General features: G+C 47.4%; 1 protein-coding gene across 1 annotated transcript; it reads right to left on the reverse strand.

Annotated features, from left to right (window-relative positions):
* Nucleotides 1-5,523: 5,523 nt before the first annotated feature.
* Nucleotides 5,524-9,348, reverse strand: LOC105057125 (receptor-like protein 49). Its single transcript, XM_019854659.3, has one exon. The coding sequence runs from the start codon at nucleotides 9,067-9,069 to the stop codon at nucleotides 5,647-5,649; it is 3,423 nt and encodes a 1,140-aa protein (XP_019710218.1). The 5' UTR covers nucleotides 9,070-9,348; the 3' UTR covers nucleotides 5,524-5,646.
* Between the last annotated feature and the right edge of the window lie 12,722 nt (nucleotides 9,349-22,070).

Here is a 22,070-nt window from a genome sequence, read left to right on the forward strand (position 1 = left end):
ACAAGGCGTAGGTCAGTTTTTCTAATTTAGTATACCTGGTCTCGGCGTCCCTCAGCGCACGGCTAATGTAGTAGACCGACCGCTGGACTTTCATTTCTTCTTTGACAAGGACCGCTGCGAGGGCTATGGGAGAGACTGCCAGGTACAAAAATAATTCCTCCCCATGTTCGGGCTTCGCCAGCAGTGGAGGTAAGCTAAGGTAGCCTTTTAATTCTTCGAATGCCTGTTGGCATTCAAGGGTCCAACAGAAGTTCTTCGGCTGCTTGAGGGTTTGGAAGAAGGGCAAACATCGTTCGGCCGACCTCGCAACAAAGCGATTAAGAGCTGCAATCCTTCCCGTGAGGCACTGAACCTCCTTGATCGACCTTGGGGCGGTCATCTCTTGGATGGCATGAATTTTCTCTGGATTGGCCTCAATCCCGTGCCCCGATACCATGAACCCTAGGAACTTTCCTGAGGTTACCCCAAAGGCGCATTTGGTCGGGTTCAGCTTCATTCTGTACTTTCGAAGAGCGCCAAAAGTTTCCTCGAGGTCGGCGACATGATCTCCGGAAGACCTGCTTTTTACAACCATGTCGTCTACGTAAACCTCCATGTTTCGGCCGATCTGCTCTTTGAAGATTTTGTTCACCAGTCGTTGATAGGTGGCGTCCGCGTTCTTGAGGCCGAACGGCATGACCCTGTAGCAGTAAAGGCCGCGATTAGTGATGAAAGCTGTCTTTTCTTCATCTTCCGATGCCATTCTAATCTGGTTATAGCCGGAGAACGCATCCATAAAAGTGAGGAGCTCATGGCCCGAGGTGGCGTCCACCAGTTGGTCGATCTTGGGAAGGGGGTAGCTGTCTTTTGGGCAAGCCTTATTCAGCTTTTTGAAGTCGATACACATCCTCTACTTGCCGTTTGCTTTCTTGACCAGAACAACATTGGAGATCCACTCAGGATAATTGACTTCTTTGATAAATCCGGCTTTGAGAAGCTTATCCACTTCCTCGGCTATTGCTTTCTGCCTCTCCGGGGCATGACTCCAGATTTTTTCTTTCGTCGGCCGATGTTTAGGGTCGACCGCCAGATGATGTTCCATGACTTCTGTGTCGATCCCCGGCATATCCGTCGGGACCCATGCGAAAACGTCCGCATTTCTTCGGAGGAAATCCACAAGACGCGTCCGCACCTCCTCCCCCAGGTTGGAGCCAATTGACACCACATGCTCCGGATTTCCATCATTCAGAGGGATTGGTATTAGATCTTCAATTGGACCGCCCCTCTCTTCAGCGAGGTCATCGCGGGTATCCAATCCATCGACCGGACAGGGGTCCGCTTGATCGCTTCTTTGCAAGGCAATGTTGTAGCAATGCCTGGCCAGTGCTTGGTCTCCCCGGACTTCTCCGATCCCCTGGCTGGTGGGAAACTTCAATTTCAAATGGTAGGTTGAAACAACAGCTCTGAGGGCATTGAGGCCGGGTCGGCCAAGAATTGCATTGTAGGCAGATGGCGCCTTTACCATCAGGAAATTTACTAGAGCTCTGGACTGCTTTGGATGCTGACCCGCGGTCACAGTTAGAGCTATCATTCCTTCCGTCGGAACGGCGTCACCGGTAAACCCTATTAAGGGGGAGCAAATCGGCCTTAGATGACCGCCAAGAGTGGACATTCTTGAAAAGGCGTTGTAGAACAAGATGTCGGTCGAACTCCCGTTGTCGACGAGAATGCGACGGACGTCGTAATTTGCTATGTTCAAGGAAATCACGACCGCGTCGTTATGAGGGAATTGGACTCCCTGGGCGTCTTCTTCAGTGAAGGCTATGGGCTCTTCAACTTTTTGCCGCTTGAGGGACGCGGCTGGTGTGATGACTGCCTCCCGCCGGGATTCCCCCGAGATGACGTTGACGGAATCCGGCGGAGACCGGTCATCCGGCCACCCTTTATCGGCGACCATAGCCGGAGGTAGTTGTGCAGAGACCTCGCGAGAGGGTATCAGATGGGGGAAGGAAGATTGGGCGCCGGAAAGGACGGCCGGAAGCGGGTCCGTTGAGCGCTCCTTCAAGAACAAGGGTGCTGCGAAGGCACAGTCCCTTCCTCTAGCGCCAATCCTGTTGGTGCAAAAATCTGCTTGCGTCGGAGAAGCTGGAGTCGGGGAAGCCGCGGTCGCCGCCGGGACCTGTAAGGGAAGTCTAAACCGGAGATGGGGTTGCTCCGGCAAGATCCTCCGACGCTCAAGTCAGTTCTCTGCCTCAACAAGAATGGAGTGCTCGAACGAAGAATTTAGCAGAGTTTTGAGATAAGAAATGAGCTTAGAGAATAACGTATCTGGGTCCCCCTTTTATAGGCGGAGGAGGCAATGGATTGATGGCGACGTTTGTAACCGTCTGGTCGTGGGCCGCCCATGGTTAGGAGAATTTATTGCGAAGGGTAGTGGGGTAGACTCGTGGCTATTGTCATAGCCTGCCACATATGGCCTGTTGCAGGTAGTGGAGCGGCGTCCGTTGCTGCTAGTTGTCAGCGAGTAGTGGAATCGTGCAGCACCTGCCGCAGGGAGCGGAGCAGAATCGTGGCCGTTGACACAGCCTGTCAGGGAGTAATGGGCCCGCCGCAGGGGGTGATGGAGCCGCGCGGGATCCGGTACAGGAAGTGGAACAGGATCATGGTTGTTATTGTGATCTGCCAGGGGGCGCGGATCTGTTGGTCGAAGCTCGGCAGTGGTCGGAGTCCGGCCTCTGTAGAAGTCCGGGAGGGGTCCTCCTTTCGGTTGGGGTCGTGGGTGGAGTCCGGCTCCCGTAGGAGTCCGGACGGAGCTTACCTGCAGTGGATACTGAAAGCGGAACCCGGCTCCCGTAGGAGTTCGGGCGGAGCCCTCTGCAATCACAGTTAAAGATGAAGTCCGGCTTCCGTAGGAGTACGGACGGAGCTTACCAGCAGCTGATACTGAAGGCGGAGCCCGGCTCCCGTAGGAGCCCGGGCGGAACCGTGCTGATGTCGGCGGCGGAGCCCGGCTCCCGTAGGAGCCCGGGCGGAGCCGAGCTGCTGCTGATGTCGAAGGCGGAGCCCGGCTCCCGTAGGAGCCCGGACGGAGCTGTGCTGAAGTCGGCGGCGGAGCTCGGCTCCCGTAGGAGTCCGGACGGAGCTGAGCCGTTGTCGTTGCCGGTGGTGGAGCCCGGCTCCTGTAGGAGTCCGGGCGGAGCCGTTCTGCAGCCGATGTTGGAGGCGGAGCCCGGCTCCCGTAGGAGTCCGGGCGGAGCCGTTCTGCAGCCGATGTTGGAGGCGGAGCCCGGCTCCCGTAGGAGTCCGGGCGGAGCCGTTCTGTTCCGTCGTCGATTCCGCTGGTTTCGGCTGTGGGTATTCTATACCCAACAGATTGGATATGATATCTATGTTCGTGCAATTCTGATGTGTTCGATATGCTAAATTTTATAATACAACAAAATCTTCATGCGGAAACCAACTAAATAAATTTGGTGGAAAGGAAGCCACTGCTAACGCTCCAATCCACCCACATTTGATTAAGGCACTCAAATGTTATCTCTCTTCAGCAACATATTGAGATTAAAAAACCCAATTGAAAAAATGTATAAATTTGTTTCTCAACAAGAAATGACCGTTAAAGGTCATAATTTGAGTAAAGTTATACCAAAATTGGTAAAAATAAGTTCATACTACTTCCTTGGATGCATTGGAAGAAACATAAGTTCCAAGAAAGGATCTCTTGAATTTTCACTGATGATTAAAAATCACGAAATAGGACTTTGTAACCATTTGTTAAAGCCCAAACAAACTCATGCTCACAATCTGGTCGCCTACAGGCGTTAATCAAGCTCTGCCCAACGTAAGACCAACCCATAGGCCGCTTGTCAAGTGGGACCTCATGACCTGTGTCAGCTAAATGCACTCCTAGCCAAACCCAGACTGGTTGAGGAGGGACTGAGGGGAGGGAAGGCAGCACGGATAAGGGGAGGAGGATGGGAGAATAGTTCCCTTTTGAAGTCGCAAAATATTTAGTGCTCAATTATGGTTTAGGATTATTAGTGAGATAAGGAATAAATAGAACATCGCTGATATGGATCAAATTGTAATAATAATAATAATAATAATAATAATAATAATAATAATAATAATAATAATAATAATAATAATAATAATAATTATTATTATTATTATTATTATTATTATTATTATTATTATTATTATTTATATCTTCTTTTGAAATAAAGATTTTGTAGCATCAAAATATTGAGGTTGTATTCAATTTGTAGACCTATATATCCTTAGATCTTGGTCCAAGGATGCGCAGCCATATCACAAATGCGCTGACTACATTTAATCCAATTCCATCTATGTATCTTTGAATGAATCTTATGGCAATAATGAAACTTCTTGAAAGTCAAGGAATCTAGATTTATACTATTCGAATCATCTTCTTTCAATTATCCTCTTTCCGGTTGCTCAAATGTTGATGGCAGACCTGCATATATACCATTTGCTTCTAGACTTGTCAGGTAATTCTCTAACATGCCTGTCCCTGTGTAGCCAGAAAAGTTTCATTGTCAACATATATATATATATATATATATATATATATATATATATATATATATATATATATATATACAAATGTCACAATTTGTAGGGTTAGGACCACTCTAGCCCTTTTCATAAGGGTCTTGAAAAATATCCTGCTTTGTTGCTCAACCGATCCCACAAACTTCTATCTTATTGCACTTTTTTCTATAAAGAATCAGTGCATCTACCGTTGTGTATATATATATATATATATATATATACAAATGTCACAATTTGTAGGGTTAGGACCACTCTAGCCCTTTTCATAAGGGTCTTGAAAAATATCCTGCTTTGTTGCTCAACCGATCCCACAAACTTCTATCTTATTGCACTTTTTTCTATAAAGAATCAGTGCATCTACCGTTGTGTAGAAGGCTTGAGCCATGACATCAGCCCAGCGTGGCAAGAGCTCTATCGAGTGCGGTGGACACCGTCAAACGTGACAACTCCCACTAGCCCAACCACTCCATGGAAAGTTCGGGTTCGGGTTCGGGTCAAGGGCCACTAAGCTGCCTTAAAGACCAAGTATTGGGATGACTTGAAACGGCTACATGCACACAGATCGCGTTTTACAATTGTTTATTTCAAATACCTGTACTCCATTAGAATCTCAACCAATCCTTTGGTTCTGCTTTCCAACGACCAAAGAGTAAAGAGAAACCCGGCCTGATACGGCCAGCCTTGCCGTTTGGCCGCGGTTTGACAATCGTCGGTAACTTAAAAGAGAGAACTTCGTGGGTTCTAAGGACATGCCGTTGGTCAAAAAATATGATGAGGAAAGGCAGGAGATAAACGGAAGGGTTGGAACTTGGAAGCTTCCCAGAGTTTTAAGAAACACTTCCCACGCGACCTCTTCTGGTTTTAGTCAATAAAGAGAACCATTGGTCACAAGTCGGCGAGCTGCTCATAAGTCAACAAAATTCAGGTCTGAAGAGCTTAGCTGGTACAAAGAAAAAGCGCAAAAGGGGGTGAAAAGAAAACTAGGATTCTTCAAACGAATCCATCCTCCATCCTTTTAAATACGCAGATTACAGCTATTTTATATATGACTGCTGTTATATACAAAACAAAGAAAAAAAAAAAAAAAAAACTCTATTCTTCTATTCGAAGACAAGAGCATTCCACATGACGGATTATGACTCGACCGCCAACAAAATGTAATTTAGTACAGAAGACGCAGAACCTTCTGCCCTCCTCTTCCATCTCCATGGAGTCATCGACCATGTCCTCATCCCCCACCTTACAATCACCAAGGGTGTCACAATGACATTTCGGTATAATGGCCCAAAGCAGTTTATCAACAAGCTTGTTGTACCACCTCCTCCCCTTGGTCCACACCATAAGAGGCCCCACTACCATTGCCAATCCCCCTCCAAATCCCAATCCTGTGAATATGAATTGCCAGTTTAGATCTAACTTGGAGGACTCTGCAGAAGGGTCCACAGGTGTTGAATTACATTGTTTTGATAATGGAAACCCACATAATCCTTCATTCCCTATAAACGAAGTGTTCGTAAATGTAGAGAACTGACTACCCTGTGGTATTTTTCCCGATAAATTGTTGTATGAGAGGTTCAAAGAAGAAAGGAAAGTGAGAGAAGTCAGTTGCTGGGGAATTTCGCCTGAGAGGTCGTTTGAAGAGAGATCCAAAGACTCGAGCTGGAGCACGTTCCCAAGCTGAGGAGGGATTCCACCTATAAGAGCATTGTGCGACATGTTTAACACCACCAGTGAATGGAGTTCCCCAATCTCCCCCGGGATGCTGCCTTCGAAGTGATTACTTGAGAAATCAATGGATGTGAAGATCGTCAGGATCTTCACTAGCGTCATCTCCAGCCCTTTGAATATGACTGTGACACTGTTCTGATAGTAGGATGATTTGCTCCACTCCAGGTACCTATAATCCACAGTAGAGCGATTAAAATCTGAATTAGCCTTCATGGCTTTTAGACTCTTAAAGCATTCCGAGGGTAAGCTGCCGGTGAAGTTGTTGGAAGACAGATCAAATATTTGCAGCATCTCAAATGTGTAATTACTTCCATCGTTTCCTGGAGGAGGCCCAACATGGCCACCGAATTCATTGGATCTCAGAACAAGGACGCGCAGCGTAGAAATTTTCCCCAGCCAGTATGGAAAGGGGCCGACAAAGTGGTTGTTTCCAAGGTCCAAAACCTCCAGCATGCTGCAGTTGGCCAAGGATCTGGGTAAATGCCCGTTCAACTGGTTACCATTGAGATTTATTGTCCGCAGAGCACAATTTCCGTTAAAATTCTGAGGCAAGGTTCCATCAAACTGGTTCCCTCTCAAATTCAGTATGCCCAAATGATTGCTACCTTCTGTAAGGCATGATGAGATCGAACCACTCAAATTGTTGTTTGAAAGATCAAGGACTTGAAGATAGCTTGCATTACAAATGGAAGGAGGGATTTCTCCTGTGAGTCTGTTATTAGATAGTGAAAGGAAGATGGTGAAGCTAATATATGCACTGAAATTGGATGGAATAGAAGACGTGAAGGAGTTGTTCGAGTAATCCAAAACAATGGTGTTCGGTGGAGGGAGAGGAAGGGGTCCTTGAAGCATGTTGGCTTGAAGATCAAGGATCATTGAACTGATATTGGAAAGATCGGGTGGAGGTCCTTCCACGCTGGTAAACATGTTAAAAGAAAGATTCAAGTAATTGAAAGTGTAGTTCCCAATAATCCATATCCACCTGGGTATACTGCCACCAATTCTGTTCATCGAGAGGTCCAGGGTACTGACTCCATTCTGATATCTCAAAAAACCAGGAAGCCTGTTCAGATTGCAAGATACCAGTCTCAATGTGCTGATATTGGGGAAAGAAACCCACGAAGAATTATCATCTCCATCTATTACTGACAGCATATTATTTGAGAGATCCAGATACGAGAGATTCCTCAAGTTCCCGATCGAGGCTAGCCCCACTGTACCACTGAAGTTGTTTGATGCAAGAGAGAGAATTTTTAGCCTTGAGAGCCGAAAGACTGACTTTGGAATTGGTCCCTGCAGCTTGTTGTTGCTCAAATCAACAGATGACAGCGTGGAAGAAGGATTTGAAAACTCTTCGAGAAGACCCGAGAACTGGTTCTGGCTAAGTCGCAAAATCTGTAAGGATGGTAGAGAAAACATCGACACAGGAATCGTACCAGAGTGTGAGTTATTTGCTAGATCAATTATTGTAAGATTGGGAAGCATTCGGTTGCCAAGAGAGGAAGCTATCGATCCAGTCAGCATATTATCCGAAAGTACTACGTCCGAAATGCTTCGCCATCGAACCATTGAAGGTAGCTCACCACTGAGATTATTGAATGAGAGGTCCAAATGGACCAGCTGGGTGAGGTTGCTAAAAGAAGAGGGTATGACCCCCGAAAGTCTACAACGCGAAAGCTGCAAGTTTGCCAAAGACTTGAGATTTCCAATAGATCGAGGTAAAGTCCCAGAAAATCTACAACCTGAAAGCTGCAAGTTTGCCAAAGACCGGACATTTCCAATAGAGCCAGGTAAAGTCCCAGAAAAGTTCGTGTTCGACAGAACCAAAGTTTCCAAGGTGCTATTTTCGGGGAACTCAGGCAAATTCCCGGAAAGATCCGTATTGTCCGAGACATCAAGTAATGTCAAATTCCTAAGCTGAAATATCCTTGCCGGAAAAAAGCCTGTTAGCCCACAAGAACTGAGACGAAGCTCGGCTAAAGAAGAAAAATTACCAAAGGACTCCGGCACACTGGAATTAAATTTATTCTGATCAAGGCGAAGTTTCGACAATGACCGAAGCTTGGAGAGCGATGAATCAATTGGACCATAGAGCGAACAGGATACCAAGCTCAGCGCTTGAAGGCCAGGGGTCGAGTCGGACACTGCTCTGCACCACCCGGAACCATCAGAAGAGATGTTGATGCCATCGAGGTAGAGTTCCCTCAAATTCCTAAGGTTTGCAATTAAGGTCCTGAGATCAGGATCACGAAGCTTGAGTGAGGTGGAAGGTTTCTCGTTGAGAAACAATGTAGAGAGGTCGAGAGAGACCAGCTTCGTTAGGCGAGAGATGCCCGACGGTATCTGGCCATAGAAGCCGGCGTTGGAGAGGTTGAGACGAGTGAGATTAGCGAGCTTCTCGAACCTCAACGACGGGAGACTTTGGTTGAACAGATTGTACGCAAGGTTAAGAGAACTCAGGGACGTGAGGTTAAAGAGGATGGTATCGATCGTACCGGATATGAAGCGGTTGCTAAGGTTGAGAGCGGTGACCCGACCCGTAGAAGCCGGGTCGCAGGTAACGCCCTCCCAGTGGTCGCAGCAGTCGGTGCCCGACTTCCAAGATCCGAGGTTGGTGGTGGACTTGCTGGTGGAGAAGCCTTTCTTCAGCCGAAGGAGAACGGATCTCTGTTCCGGGAGGCATTCGGCCGCGGCGGTTAAATCACTTTTGAAGGACGCTAAGGAGGAGAGTAGAAGGAAAGGCGAGAGGATGAGGAGGAGGGAGGGAGGGCGGTGACGATGAGTCATTGCAGAAGAGAACGGGAGATCGAGGAGGGTGGTGGGATGTTTTCAGGAAAAGAGGAATCCATCCACCAAGTGGTGGCCGACCGTTGGTACGGTCGTCGAAAGAAACGCGAAGATAGGGAGAAGGAAGACTACAAGAGAGAGAATCAGAAGGGAACAAGATTAAGAATGGGAGATCGGGGAGCCAGTGGCGATGGGATGATGTGACCAGAGTTACAACTATGGTGCCTGTGGAAGACTTTGGATTTGGGTAGACAATTTTGGCAACTATAATTACCGATCTGGGGTGGATCACGGACAACGTGGGTGTGAAAAGATTGGCCGCAAGCGATGACTCAGTTCCACGCCTCGAATCCGACTAGTGCTCAATTATTTGGGTCTATGACTTTGAGCGGTGGTGACGAAAAAGATAGAAACGTATTCCGGAAGTTTGAAGTTTATCAATAGCTGTCCCATCTTCTGATGAAATGCACCATGGAATAGTGATCGTGAAAATAGATGGACAGTGATGTGTTTATTTGATATCCGAGACCAATGATCAATGGCGTAACTCAAAAGTCAAAAAAAGAATGAAGTGGTCAAATTTAACTAGTATATATGTTGGTCGTTCGCCGAGTCCTCATGATCTCACCATTGGGCACAGCATAGTTTTCCATGTGACCGGTTCAGGCCTCCCCGCTGGAATGGATCTACGGCGAAGACTTTCGGGGTTGCTTGGCGATATTGAAATTGCGGTGAATTGTTTGGTGCCCTTCCACCGAGATTTTTTCAAACGTAATGGTACGAAGGTTTGAATTCTCCTGCAATGGGAAATCCCAAGCTGCAACGCGTCGTTGTAAACTGTTTTCTAAGTTATTTTTTTTCCTTTTTCACCGATGGGTAACCATTTGTAGTGTTTTCTTTTCTTTTTCCCTTTTATTTTTTTAATAAATTTAAGCTCGTGAAAAGAGTAAAGACGCCTTACGTCGCTTTCTATTGCTGGATTATTGGTACGAGACATCCATAAGTTGACAGTATAATATATGATCCTTGTCTTAGAGATTAGAACTCTCGTAGATAAGATTTAAACAGAAAGTATTAATAAAAAAATTACAGCTGTTGGTGCTAAAATTCATTGGTACCAAATTTGCTGGAGTTGCATGTGTAAATCGAACCTTCGAATGGTATATTTGTAAAAAATTTGGATCGAAAAATATTCTGATAAAAATCTTTTAACACTCAAATCAACTAGTAGAACCAACAAATAGAAGCATGAGATTTAAAAAAAATAACATACCTAGGGTCTCCCTTTTTATTTTTTTATAGATGGAGGTCGAAGTCATGATTGACAGGTATATTGGCACGATTATGCGAGACTTGAGACAGATTTTGCGTAATGCGCCAACTGTTCCAAAGATTTTCATATCGTGGAGATCATGATTGTCCTATCTACTCTCTGACAGTTGTTATCTGATTGGTGCTAGCTTTTCAAATTTTGATTTGATCGGTTCAGACCGATCAAAGCTCAGTGTCGGTCGATAATGAGTCAGAACTGTATGTTGGCCGACTGAGAGTTAACACTAAATTATGGACGACCAAAGATTGGTGTTGAGAGCTGTTCGATGAGGGATCGGGCAAAGATTCTGGCCGACCAAAGGTCGGCATTGCATATTCATCGACTAGAGATCGGATGCAAGATGATGGTCGAGATTCTATACTGCTGATAAATCAAGCGAGAGTAAAAGAGAGGCATGCCCCGACTAAGGCTTGACACTAGATACTAGCCGACTCGAGATCGTACTGCACTTTATCCGACTAGAAGTTGTCAAAATTTACAGACGACTAACAATTGGGGGAAAGAAAGCTGTTTGACCAGGAATCGATCATAGGTGCTGGCCGAGTAGCTGTTGGAACTAAGAGTTGGACGACCAGAGGTCGGACCAAGCATTGGCTGATCAGGGGTCGGACCAAGCGCTAACCGACCGATAATCTTTAGTTGAAATTATCGGGCTTGGACGAGCGAATTATAGTCGATTGTTTGTACAGTTGAGATGTACTGGCACAGACTTAATGAACTAGATATCTTTCAATCTCTTCATATTATCCGCCCATTCCAAAATTTTTCCAACACATACCCCTTACTTCCTAGTCCGAGCTCTGGTCGGGCTATGGGAGTACTCACTTGGTATTTAAATGGCGAGGGATATGAAGAGATTTTTCAAACAGATGTCTACGCATAGTTTTTCAGACAAAGATGATGATGATATAATTATGAGCTCGTTTTGAAACCCTACGGTATTGATGTCAAAAAGATGACTCCTCGGTCGAAAGTATTTCAGTTGTTTGGCCGATCAAAGGCATTCCATGTTTGGCCGATCGAAGGCATTCTATATTTAGTCGATTGAAGGCATTCCTCATTTTACCGATTGAAAACATTCCACGTATTACCGATCGAAGGCATTCCACACATTGCCGATCGAAGGTATTCCACGCATTGCCGATCGAAGGTATTCCATGTTTTACCGATGGATGGAGACCTTGAATGCTGCCTGGGCATTTCCTCCCATCTTGGCGATTTATTCTTCTCGATTTGCTATGACTTTCTCTCTACCGTGGAAGAGTTGTTAACTTCTGATACGAACATATCCTCCGTTCGCGTATGCTTCTCTATCTGGCTCAGCATGCCAGCATAGTTGTGAAGATAGATTTTTACCAGAGACTTCTTGAGGTCGTTCTTTTGCAGCCTATTCATTAGGACTGACATTGCGACCGACTGATCAAGGTCACGCATTTCCAATGTAGCCAAGTTGAAATAGTTAATAAAGAATGTATTGTTTCTCCTTCCTTTTGCTTGATGTGTGGATGAAGTTAGACCGTTTCTACTATTGATCGCTACTAATAAAATGACTAGAAAAGGATCGGCTTAGCTGCTCAAAAGAGTGAATCAATCCCGACTTCAAACCAGAACACCAATATCGAGCGGCTCCCTTGAGAGTCGATGGGAAGACCCAACAAAGGATGGTATCTGAGGCCCCCTGAAGGAGTATTTTTACCCTGAAGCTCTCCGGATGTAGGATCGATGGTCCCATCATACATCTCCAACTGAGGGATCTGAAAATGCCGTGGGAGTGGTTCTTGCATTATTTCGAAGTTGAAAGATGGAGCACTGTTAAACTCATCAAGTGATGCAGAGGTGTGGTTGCGGATTGCTTCAATTCGCTGGTCCAACTCTTGGAGCCTTCGCTCGACTTTAGGATCCCGAGCGGCGCGAGTTACTGATTGATGAGGAGACTGATGGTTTGGGTTTGAATCATACCCCGATTGGGGGCTAAGGGAGCATCGCCTTCTTGGATCTGGGCTTTTAGGGTGGTGTTGGTGAGCAGCATGTCTTTTCGAGACTCAAAACTGCTCAAGTGAAGGTGCTGGAACTGTTTTGGTATGAGGTAGTGGTGTCGTAGGCTGAAAGACTGCTGGAGGTGGATTCGGTACAGGTCGTGCCACAGAAGGTGGCGGAAGAACCGTCTGCATCACAGGCGGCGGTGCCTACCCCACAGGAGGTGGTGCAAGAGCAGCTTGGATTGGTTGGACTATCACCATTAGATTTTGAACTTGCTGAAAAAATAGGCTGAAGTGCTCCACTGTGATTGTTGTAGGCAGGGAAGCCGAGACTCCCGACGGAGGTGGCAGGGCCAATTGGTTGGCATGATTCTCCTCTTGCTGCGAGGCTACTGCACCGATATTAAGGGATCATACTTGGCGAGGAGTTGCTGCTCTCTTTGATGGCATGGTGATATTGCCTTAGACTTGTACTCCTCCAATTTAGGATGAACCCTTCCTCTATCACTAATCTGTTGGTGCTAAAATTCATTGACGCCAGACTCGTTGGAGTTGCAGGTGTGAACAGGGACTCCGGAGGGTGTACTTACAAAAAGTTTGGATCGAAAAATATTCCGACGGAGACCCTCCAATGCTCAAGTTAGCTAGTAGAACCAACAGATAGAGGAGCGTAGGGCTTAGAAAAAATTACGTATTTGGGGTCCCTCTTTTTATCTCATTTCATAGACGGAGGTCGAAGCTATGGTTGGCAGGTGGGCTGGCATGATTATGCGAGACTTGAGACAGATTTTGCGTAATATGTTAAATGTTTAAGAGATTTTTACATTATGGAGATCATGGTTGCCTTACCTACTCTCTGACAGTTGTTATCTGATCGGCGTCAGCATTTTGAATTTTGATTTGGTCGGTTCAGGTCGATTAGAGCTCGATGTTGGCTGATGATGAGTCAAAACTGTATGTTGGCCGATGATGAGTCAATACTAAATCATGGATGGTCAAAGGTTGGCACTAAGAGCTGCTCGATGAGGGATCGATCAAAGATACTGACCGACCAAGGGTCGGCATTGCACATTTATCGACTAGGGATTGGATGCAAGACGATGATCGAGATTCCATATTGCTGACAAATTAAGCGAGAGTAAAAGAGAGGCACACCCCGACTAAGAGTTGGCACTAAATACCAGCCGACTCGAGATCGTACTGCACTTTATCTGACTAGAGGTTGTCAAAATTTATAGATGACTAACAGTTGGGGGGAGAGGAAGCTGTTTGATTAGGAATTGGTCCCAAGTGCTGGCTAAGTAGCTGTTGGAACTAAGAGCTGGACGACTAAGGATCAGACCAAGAGCTAGCTGACCAGGGGTCGGACCAAGTGCTAATCGACCAAGGATCAAACAGTCTTTAGTTGAAATTATCGAGCTTGGACGAATGAGTTATGGTCGATTGCTTGTACGTTTGAGATGCACTAGTACATGCTTAATGGGCTGGATATCTTTCAATCTTTTTATATTATCGACCCATTCCAAAATTCTTCCAACAACAGCAGAGGTGGAAAAGCTTGAGCAACTCATGAATTACTTATTTAAAGCAAGTGGCAAGAGAAAAGATTGATAAAAAATCAAAAAAAATAATGGGGCCACCTTTCCAAAGTTTGGCCCATTGCATTTAGATCTCAAAAATTTAAAAGTTTTAATTAACTATCAAAACTTTACCTTCATGACAATATAACCCAGCCATCTATCTTAATCTTGATACTATTAATGGAGTGAGAAAAAAAACTAAAATATCATTGATTCAAAGAGGCTGAATCATATTTTTTTATATGATCTCAAAGCGTTCCGTCCTCTATGATTTATCTACCTGTATAGATCTTAAAGTACAATATCCTCTATTATTGATCTATCTGTACAAATTCTAAAGCGCTTCATACTCTATCATCTATCTGCTTGCATAAATCTCAAAGTACTATATCATTTGTCATTCACCCATGGGCACAAATCTTAAAGCACTTCGTTTGTCATCCATGCACTAGTACAAAAGTCAAAATACTTCATTCTCTATCATTTATATGTCTGCATAGATCTTAAAGCATTTTATCCTTCATCATTGATGCGTGTGAATAGATTTTAAAATACTTCATCCTTTATCATTCATCCATATGCACAAATTCTCAAAGCATTCCATCCCTCTCATTCATCTACCTGCATAGATTTCAAAGAATTCCATATTTGGTCATCTATCCACTTGCATAGATGTCAAAGTACTTCATCCTCTGTTATCCATTCTCATGCATACATATCAAAGAATTTCATCCTTTTGTCATCCATCCATCTACCTAAATCTCAAAGCACTCCATCCTCCATTATTCGTCTACGTGCACAAATCTCAGAGTACACAATCCTCTTTTTGGTCATTTATCTATCAGCACAAATCTCAAAACAGTCCATTTGTCATCATTCACCTGCATATATCTCAAAGCACTTTGTCCTCTATCATCCAACCATCTGCAAAGATCTCAAAGTGCTCCTTCCTCTTTCATTCATCCATCTAAATAGATCTTAAAAAATTCCATCCTTTATTATTCATTTATCTACGTAGATCTCAAAGCACTCTATCTTCTATTATAAATCTATACAAATCTCAAAATATTTTATTCTCTATCATCTATCTGCTTGCATAGATCTCAAATTACTCTATCTTTTATTATTCATCCATTAATATATATTTCAAAGTACTCCATCCTCTGCCATCCATCCATCTATACTAATCTTCAAGTGCTATACCTCTATTACTCACATACATAGATCTCAAAGCAATCCATTTTTTATTATCCATCTGTCTGCATTGATCTCAAAGCAATCAAATATCAAAGCACTTCATCTTCTTTCATTCATCCACTTCCATAAATCTCAAAAAAAATCCATCCTTTATCATCTATCTCCTTGCATAGATCTCAAAACAGTTCGTCCATGTGACTCTCCTTCTCCTCTCTTTCAACTCATATCAAAATAAAAGTCTCTTGCTAAATTAGTGAAAAAGGCAATTCTAAAATTTTGTCAAAGTTTAGTTATCAAATAATACTCATGTGATAATATTTCGTAATAGAGATAGATGATGAGACCATATTGTAATGAGTGTGATTTTCTAGTGTCTAATTAATATTTTTAAAATTTTTAAGGTCAAAATATAAAAAGCTCAAATTTATAAGGATACCTTTATAATTTTTTCTAAAACTAATAGATATTTAGTATTAATGCAATAAAGTACACATGTGAAAGACAAAAGAAAGGCAATGGTGCTAACGAGCCAAGCTAGCTATTGATGATCCGCTTATTTAAAAAATTCACAAAGATTGAAATCTCTCAAGAAATAAATATAATTTAAGTTTATCATAATTTAATAGTTATTTAAAATGTATTGGTTATAGTGATAATTGTTGGGTATAAAATACCTTCAGTCGAAGTTCACAGCAGGATTGATCCTCCCAAGACTCATCCGGCTTTCGACTGCAGATGGTACCTCTCCGAACTTCTCCAACAGCCGGATTTCCACGGTGTTGACTGAACTCCTCCGACGGACGAACTCCCACTGCACCACCCCAAACTCCTTCAACATAAGTTCCCCCAGTCGTCTATCAAGCCGCCCCAAGTGCTCACTAAGCTCTGCCGCCAGCCGACCTCCTACGACCGTCGGCTGCTCCCCAAATCCCTTCCAGACTTCTTCCAGTCAGGTTCAACTCCAACCCGAACTGCCTCGGATCTCACCAATAGCCGAACTTCACCAACGACAGATTTCTACAACTATCGGACTCCTACGGGAGCCGAATCTCGTCTCCAACTCCAGCTACAGGCAGACTCCGTCCGGACTCCTACGGGAGCTGGACTTCGTCCCCAACCTCAACGGCTGGAAGGCTTCACCCGGACTCCCACGGGAGCCGGGCTTCGTCCTCGACCTCGACCACAGGTAGACTCTGTTCGGACTCCTACGGGAGCCGGACCTCGTCCCCAACTTCGATTGCAGGTGGACTTCGACCGTACTCCTACGGGAGCCGAATCTCGTCTCCAACTCCAGCTACAGGCAGACTCCGTCCGGACTCCTATGGGAGCCGGACTTCATCCCCAACCTCAACGGCTGGAAGGCTTCGCCCGGACTCCCACGGGAGCCGGGCTTCGTCCTCGACCTCGACCACAGGTAGACTCTGTCCGGACTCCTACGGGAGCCGGACCTCGTCCCCAACTTCGATTGCAGGTGGACTTCGACCGGACTCCTACGGAAGCCGAATCTCGTCTCCAACTCCAGCTACAGGCAGACTCCATCCGGACTCCTACGGAAGCCGGACTTCGTCCCCAACCTCAACGGCTGGAAGGCTTCGCCCGGACTCCCACGGGAGCCGGGCTTCGTCCTCGACCTCGACCACAGGTAGACTATGTCCGGACTCCTACGGGAGCCGGACCTCGTCCCCAACTTCGATTGCAGGTGGACTTCGACCGGACTCCTACGGGAGCCGAATCTCGTCTCCAACTCCAGCTACAGGCAGACTCCGTCCGGACTCCTACGGGAGCCGGACTTCGTCCCCAACCTCAACGGCTGGAAGGCTTCGCCCGGACTCCCACGGGAGCCGGGCTTCGTCCTCGACCTCGACCACAGGTAGACTCTGTCCGGACTCCTACGGGAGCCGGACCTCGTCCCCAACTTCGATTGTAGGTGGACTTCGACCGGACTCCTACGGGAGCCGAATCTCGTCTCCAACTCCAGCTACAGGCAGACTCCGTCCGGACTCCTACGGGAGCCGGACTTCGTCCCCAACCTCAACGGCTGGAATGCTTCGCCCGGACTCCCACGGGAGCCGGGCTTCATCCTCGACCTCAACCACAGGTAGACTCTGTCCAGACTCCTACGGGAGCCGGACCTCATCCCCAACTTCGATTGCAGGTGGACTTCGACCGGACTCCTACGGGAGCCGAATCTCGTCTCCAACTCCAGCTACAGGCAGACTCCGTTCGGACTCCTACGGGAGCCGGACTTCGTCCCCAACCTCAACGGCTGGAAGGCTTCGCCCAGACTCCCACGGGAGCCGAGCTTCGTCCTCGACCTCGACCACAGGTAGACTCTGTCCGGACTCCTACGGGAGCCGGACCTCGTCCCCAACTTCGATTGCAGGTGGACTTCGATCGGACTCCTACGGGAGCCGAATCTCGTCTCCAACTCCAGCTACTGGCAGACTCCGTCCGGACTCCTACGGGAGCCGGACTTCATCCCCAACCTCAACGGCTGGAAGGCTTCGCCCGAACTCCCACAGGAGCCGGGCTTCGTCCTCGACCTCGACCACAGGTAGACTCTGTCCGGACTCCTATGGGAGCCGGACCTCGTTCCCAACTTCGATTGCAGGTGGACTTCGACCAGACTCCTACGGGAGCCGAATCTCGTCTCCAACTCTAGCTACAGGAAAACTCCGTTCGGACTCCTACGGGAGCCGGATTTCATCCCCAACCTCAACGGCGGGAAGGCTTCGCCCGGACTCCCATGGGAGCCGGGCTTCGTCCTCGACCTCGACCACAGGTAGACTCTGTCCGGACTCCTACGGGAGCCGAATCTCGTCTCCAACTCCAGCTACAGGCAGACTCCGTCCGGACTCCTACGGGAGCCGGACTTCGTCCCCAATCTCAACGGCTGGAAGGCTTCGCCCGGACTCCTACGGGAGCCAGATCTCATCCCCAACCTCAACGGCTGGAAGGCTTCGCCTGGACTCCCACGGGAACCGGGCTTCGTCCTCAACCTCGACTGCTAGTAAGCTTCGTCCGGACTCCTAAGAGAGCTGGACTTTGCCTCTGACTTTAATTGCAGGTAGACTTCGACCGAACTCCTACGGGAGCCGGATCTCGTCTCCAACTCCAGCTATAGGAAGACTTCGCCCGGACTCCTACGGGAGCCGGACCTCGTCTCTGACTCCGGCCACAGGAAGACTTCATCCGGACTCCCGCGGAAGCCGGACTTCGCCCCCGACGCCAATTGCAGGTGGACTCCGCCTGGATTCCCACGGGAGCCGAGCTTCGTCCCCAATTCCGATTGAAAGAAGACTTCATCCGGACTCCTACGGGAGCCGGACTCCGAGCTCCTCTCAGACGGGTGGCCAGCCACCTCTCTCCGCCAGACATTCCAGTCGGACTTCGGCCGACAGGCTTGGGCCCACTGATGGGCCGCAGCAACGGCCACGATACTGCTCCACCTCCTGCGACAGATTTCGTGCGGCTCCATCACTCCCTGGCAGATCGCTATAATGACTACGATTCTGCTCCACTCCCTGCGACGGATACCGCACGATTTCTCCCACCTCCTGGCAAGTCGCGACAACGGGTGCCGTTCCACTACCCGCAACAGACTCCACGTGTCACGTTTCGACGGTGGCCACGATCCCACTCCACTACTCTTTGCAACAAACTCCGCCTGACTCCGGGCAGTCCATTGCCAGACGGTTACAGATGTCACTATCAGTCTACTGCCCCCTTTTCGCCTATAAAAGGGGATCCCAGATACGTTATTCTATAAGCTCTATTTTCTATCCCAAAATTCTGCTAAAATTTTCGTTCGAGCACTCCATTCTTGTTGAGGCAGAGAACTGACTTGAGCATCGGAGGGTCTTGCCGGAGCAATCCCACCTCCTATTTAGACTTCTTTTGTAGGTCCCGACGGCGACCGCGACTCCCTCGACTCTAGCTTCTCCGGTGTAAGCGAATTTTTGCACCAACAATAATTATAAAATAAAAAAACTTTATATCTATAAAAAATAAAAAATTATAATATATATTATTATATATTTTTATTTTTTTTATCTTGAATTTATTGGACTCAAGCTTTAATGAGCTAAATTTAGCTCTAGATCCAACCCCACGTAGTTACTAATTAAACAACTAAACTTTTGAGTAAAACACAAGCTGCTCATGAAGAGCTCGCTTGTTTGACAGCCCCAGAGAAGGGTGTTAGCCTTGCATAGGACATGGTGGGACTCGGAAGAATTGTATTTGATCACCATCACGGGATAAAAGCCGGTGTTCAGTAAAAGTAGGACGATATAACTAGGAAAACTAGACTGGAATTATAAAGTTGGATATAGCCAAATCAAGAAATATGTTGGATGGATGTCTGATCAGGACACCATCTTCTAAGATCTTTTCAGTACCATATGATACAGTAGGAAGAAAAAAAAAATAAAATAAAAAATAATCAAAATACGTAGATCAGCCACAAAAGGACTCGTCTCCATGGGGCATGCAAACTTCACTATGAAAAAAAAATTTTACAAGAGGAGACCTCATCCTCAATCTTTGTACACCTAATTCTCTCTCTGTAGAAGTTTTCCTCTCAAAAGCTCTCTCTCTCTCTTGGAAGACCTCCTGAACTCCTGAAGTACCTGGCGTCCGCTGTCCAAGAGCTCTGCTCCTTCTCTCTCAGCGGCCTCATGCTTTTCTTTTTCTTCTCTTCTCGGGTTCTGCATGGTGCCCTCAGCAAAAACTAAACCACACCCCTTTCCTTTGCGTCACAGGCCCTTTTAAAAGGGTTAAACATGACTTAGATTAGGTTTAGGAGTCCTTAATCAACCCAAATCACGTCCCATACCGTCGAATTAAGATCGGAAGCTCTCTGGGCCCTCCGATCGTGCTCCGGTCCACGAAATAGTATCGTGCATCGCGAGAAACGTGTAGAAAACGCCCACGCAGTCCATAGGTCCAGCCGTGGACCATCCGGTCCATGGTGGACCGGGGTAAAGGGCCCAGGCAAGGTGCCTGGGCCTGGGCCGGCTCGTGCCCGTGCGTGGGGCGGTCCATGATGGACCGGGGTAAAGGGCCCAGGCAGGGCGCCTGGGCCTGGGCCGGCCCGCACTGGTGCGCGGGCTGGGCGGCGGGCCTAGGTCGTGCGTCCCACGTGCCGCCGCCTGTGGCCGCACCGTTGCTGCCCGCCGCCGGCCGCCGGCGGTTCTCCGCCGCCTCGGGTCTCGTATCGACTTCAAAAGCTCGTATCTCCTCCATCCGAGGTCCGTTTCGGGTGATCTTGGTCTTGTTGGACTCCATTTTTCGCTGCAAACCTTGCTGTGGGCTCAATATGGGCTGAATCTCGAGGTGTCAAATTCTAACAATCTCCATCTCGACTCTATATTCAACCTCCTCCAAATTCTGAGAGCTTCTGGATCTCCTCGCCCCCATATCCTGGGGCAATCGCCTGCTGATCATGAATGGGCAAATATGGGAGTCGAGCCAGGCTGCTCGATCCCATCTCCGTCATATGCTGTGCTCCTCCTGACCTGAGACCTGCTTGAGGCATCATCCTGCGGTAATAGGAATCTCACCTTGCGACGTCGCCTCTCGTCCTCCCGAGTCTCTTGTCTCGTGCCCGATCCACCTCCTGGAGCTCCATCTCGCTCTGAGCTCCGTCTGGCTCCCGAAGCTCCACCTCGCACTGGGCTCCCCGCCAGGTAATAATGTCCTCTCCTCTCTTTTTTTCCCTCCAGCACAATCCTATCGCTGCATAGCACCCTCAGGATTCCTCCACCAGCTATCATCTTGTAGCCTCTCGAATCCAGTCTGCTAAGTGAGATAAGATTTCGTCTGAAATCAGGTATGTATCGGACCTCCCCCAATCTCCTCACTGCACCGTCATGTATCCTCCAACTGACCGTCCCAATGCCTCTAATCGCACAGCTCGATCCATCCGGCAGATATACAGTGCCCTCACTGTTCTCCAGGGAGTCAAACTGCTCCTCTCTGCAACCTACATGATAGGGGCATGCAGAATCTAATATTCACTGCTGGGAAGAAGTAGATACATCGTCAGATATCTCCAGGACATCTCCATCTGAATCGCTGTCGGTCGTCGCTACAGCAGCCACCGTCCGATTTTTGAATTGAGGGCAATCTCTGGCTAGATGCCCCAACTCCTCACACTGGTAACACGTGGTTTTGCTCAAGTCCCTTCTGGACTTGGACCGTCCTTGTTGAGATCTTCTGTCGCTCTGTCTACCGCCTCCTGCTCCTCCAGAAGCCACCAAAACTGAGCTACCGTCACCTGAGCTCGAAGCTGGGTTCTCCCTCCTGAGAACCTCGTTCTGGAGTATCGCTACGGTGACCTCGTCTATCTTGATAGTACTCTTCCCCACTAGAAGAACAGTCACTAAAGACTCATATGAAGGGGGAAGCGACGCCAACAAAACCAGCGCCCTGGTCTTCTCCTCAACATTCTCGCCAACGCAGAGGAGGTCGGTGAGGATCTTCTGGAAGTGGCTTAGATGCTCTTGCACGCTTTGTCCCTCAGTCATCCACGGTTGGTAGAACTGCCTCTAGAGGAAAAGAGTATTGGTGAGAGACTTTGCCATGTACAACTCCTCGAGCTTCGACCACAGCACCGTCGGGGAAGTCTCGCTCAGCACATGAATCACCACCTCTCCATCAGGTACATGCGGGTGGTGCTCATTGCCTGCATCTGTAGCCGTTTCCAATCCCGCACCTCCAAGGTGGTCGGCTTCTCATCGCACAAGAGAGCATCAATCAACCCCTGTTGGATGAGCACGTCCTTCATCCTTGTCTGCCACAAGGAGAAATTGCTCTTACCATCAAACTTGTTGATCTCCATCTTGATTGTTCCTGTCTTCTCCATCTTCAGTCTTGCTCACCACTGTTACAATCTACATCCTTGTACCG

This window comes from Elaeis guineensis, chromosome 14 (genome assembly GCF_000442705.2).
Source record: "Elaeis guineensis isolate ETL-2024a chromosome 14, EG11, whole genome shotgun sequence".
In the NCBI taxonomy this organism is placed as follows: Eukaryota; Viridiplantae; Streptophyta; class Magnoliopsida; order Arecales; family Arecaceae; genus Elaeis; species Elaeis guineensis.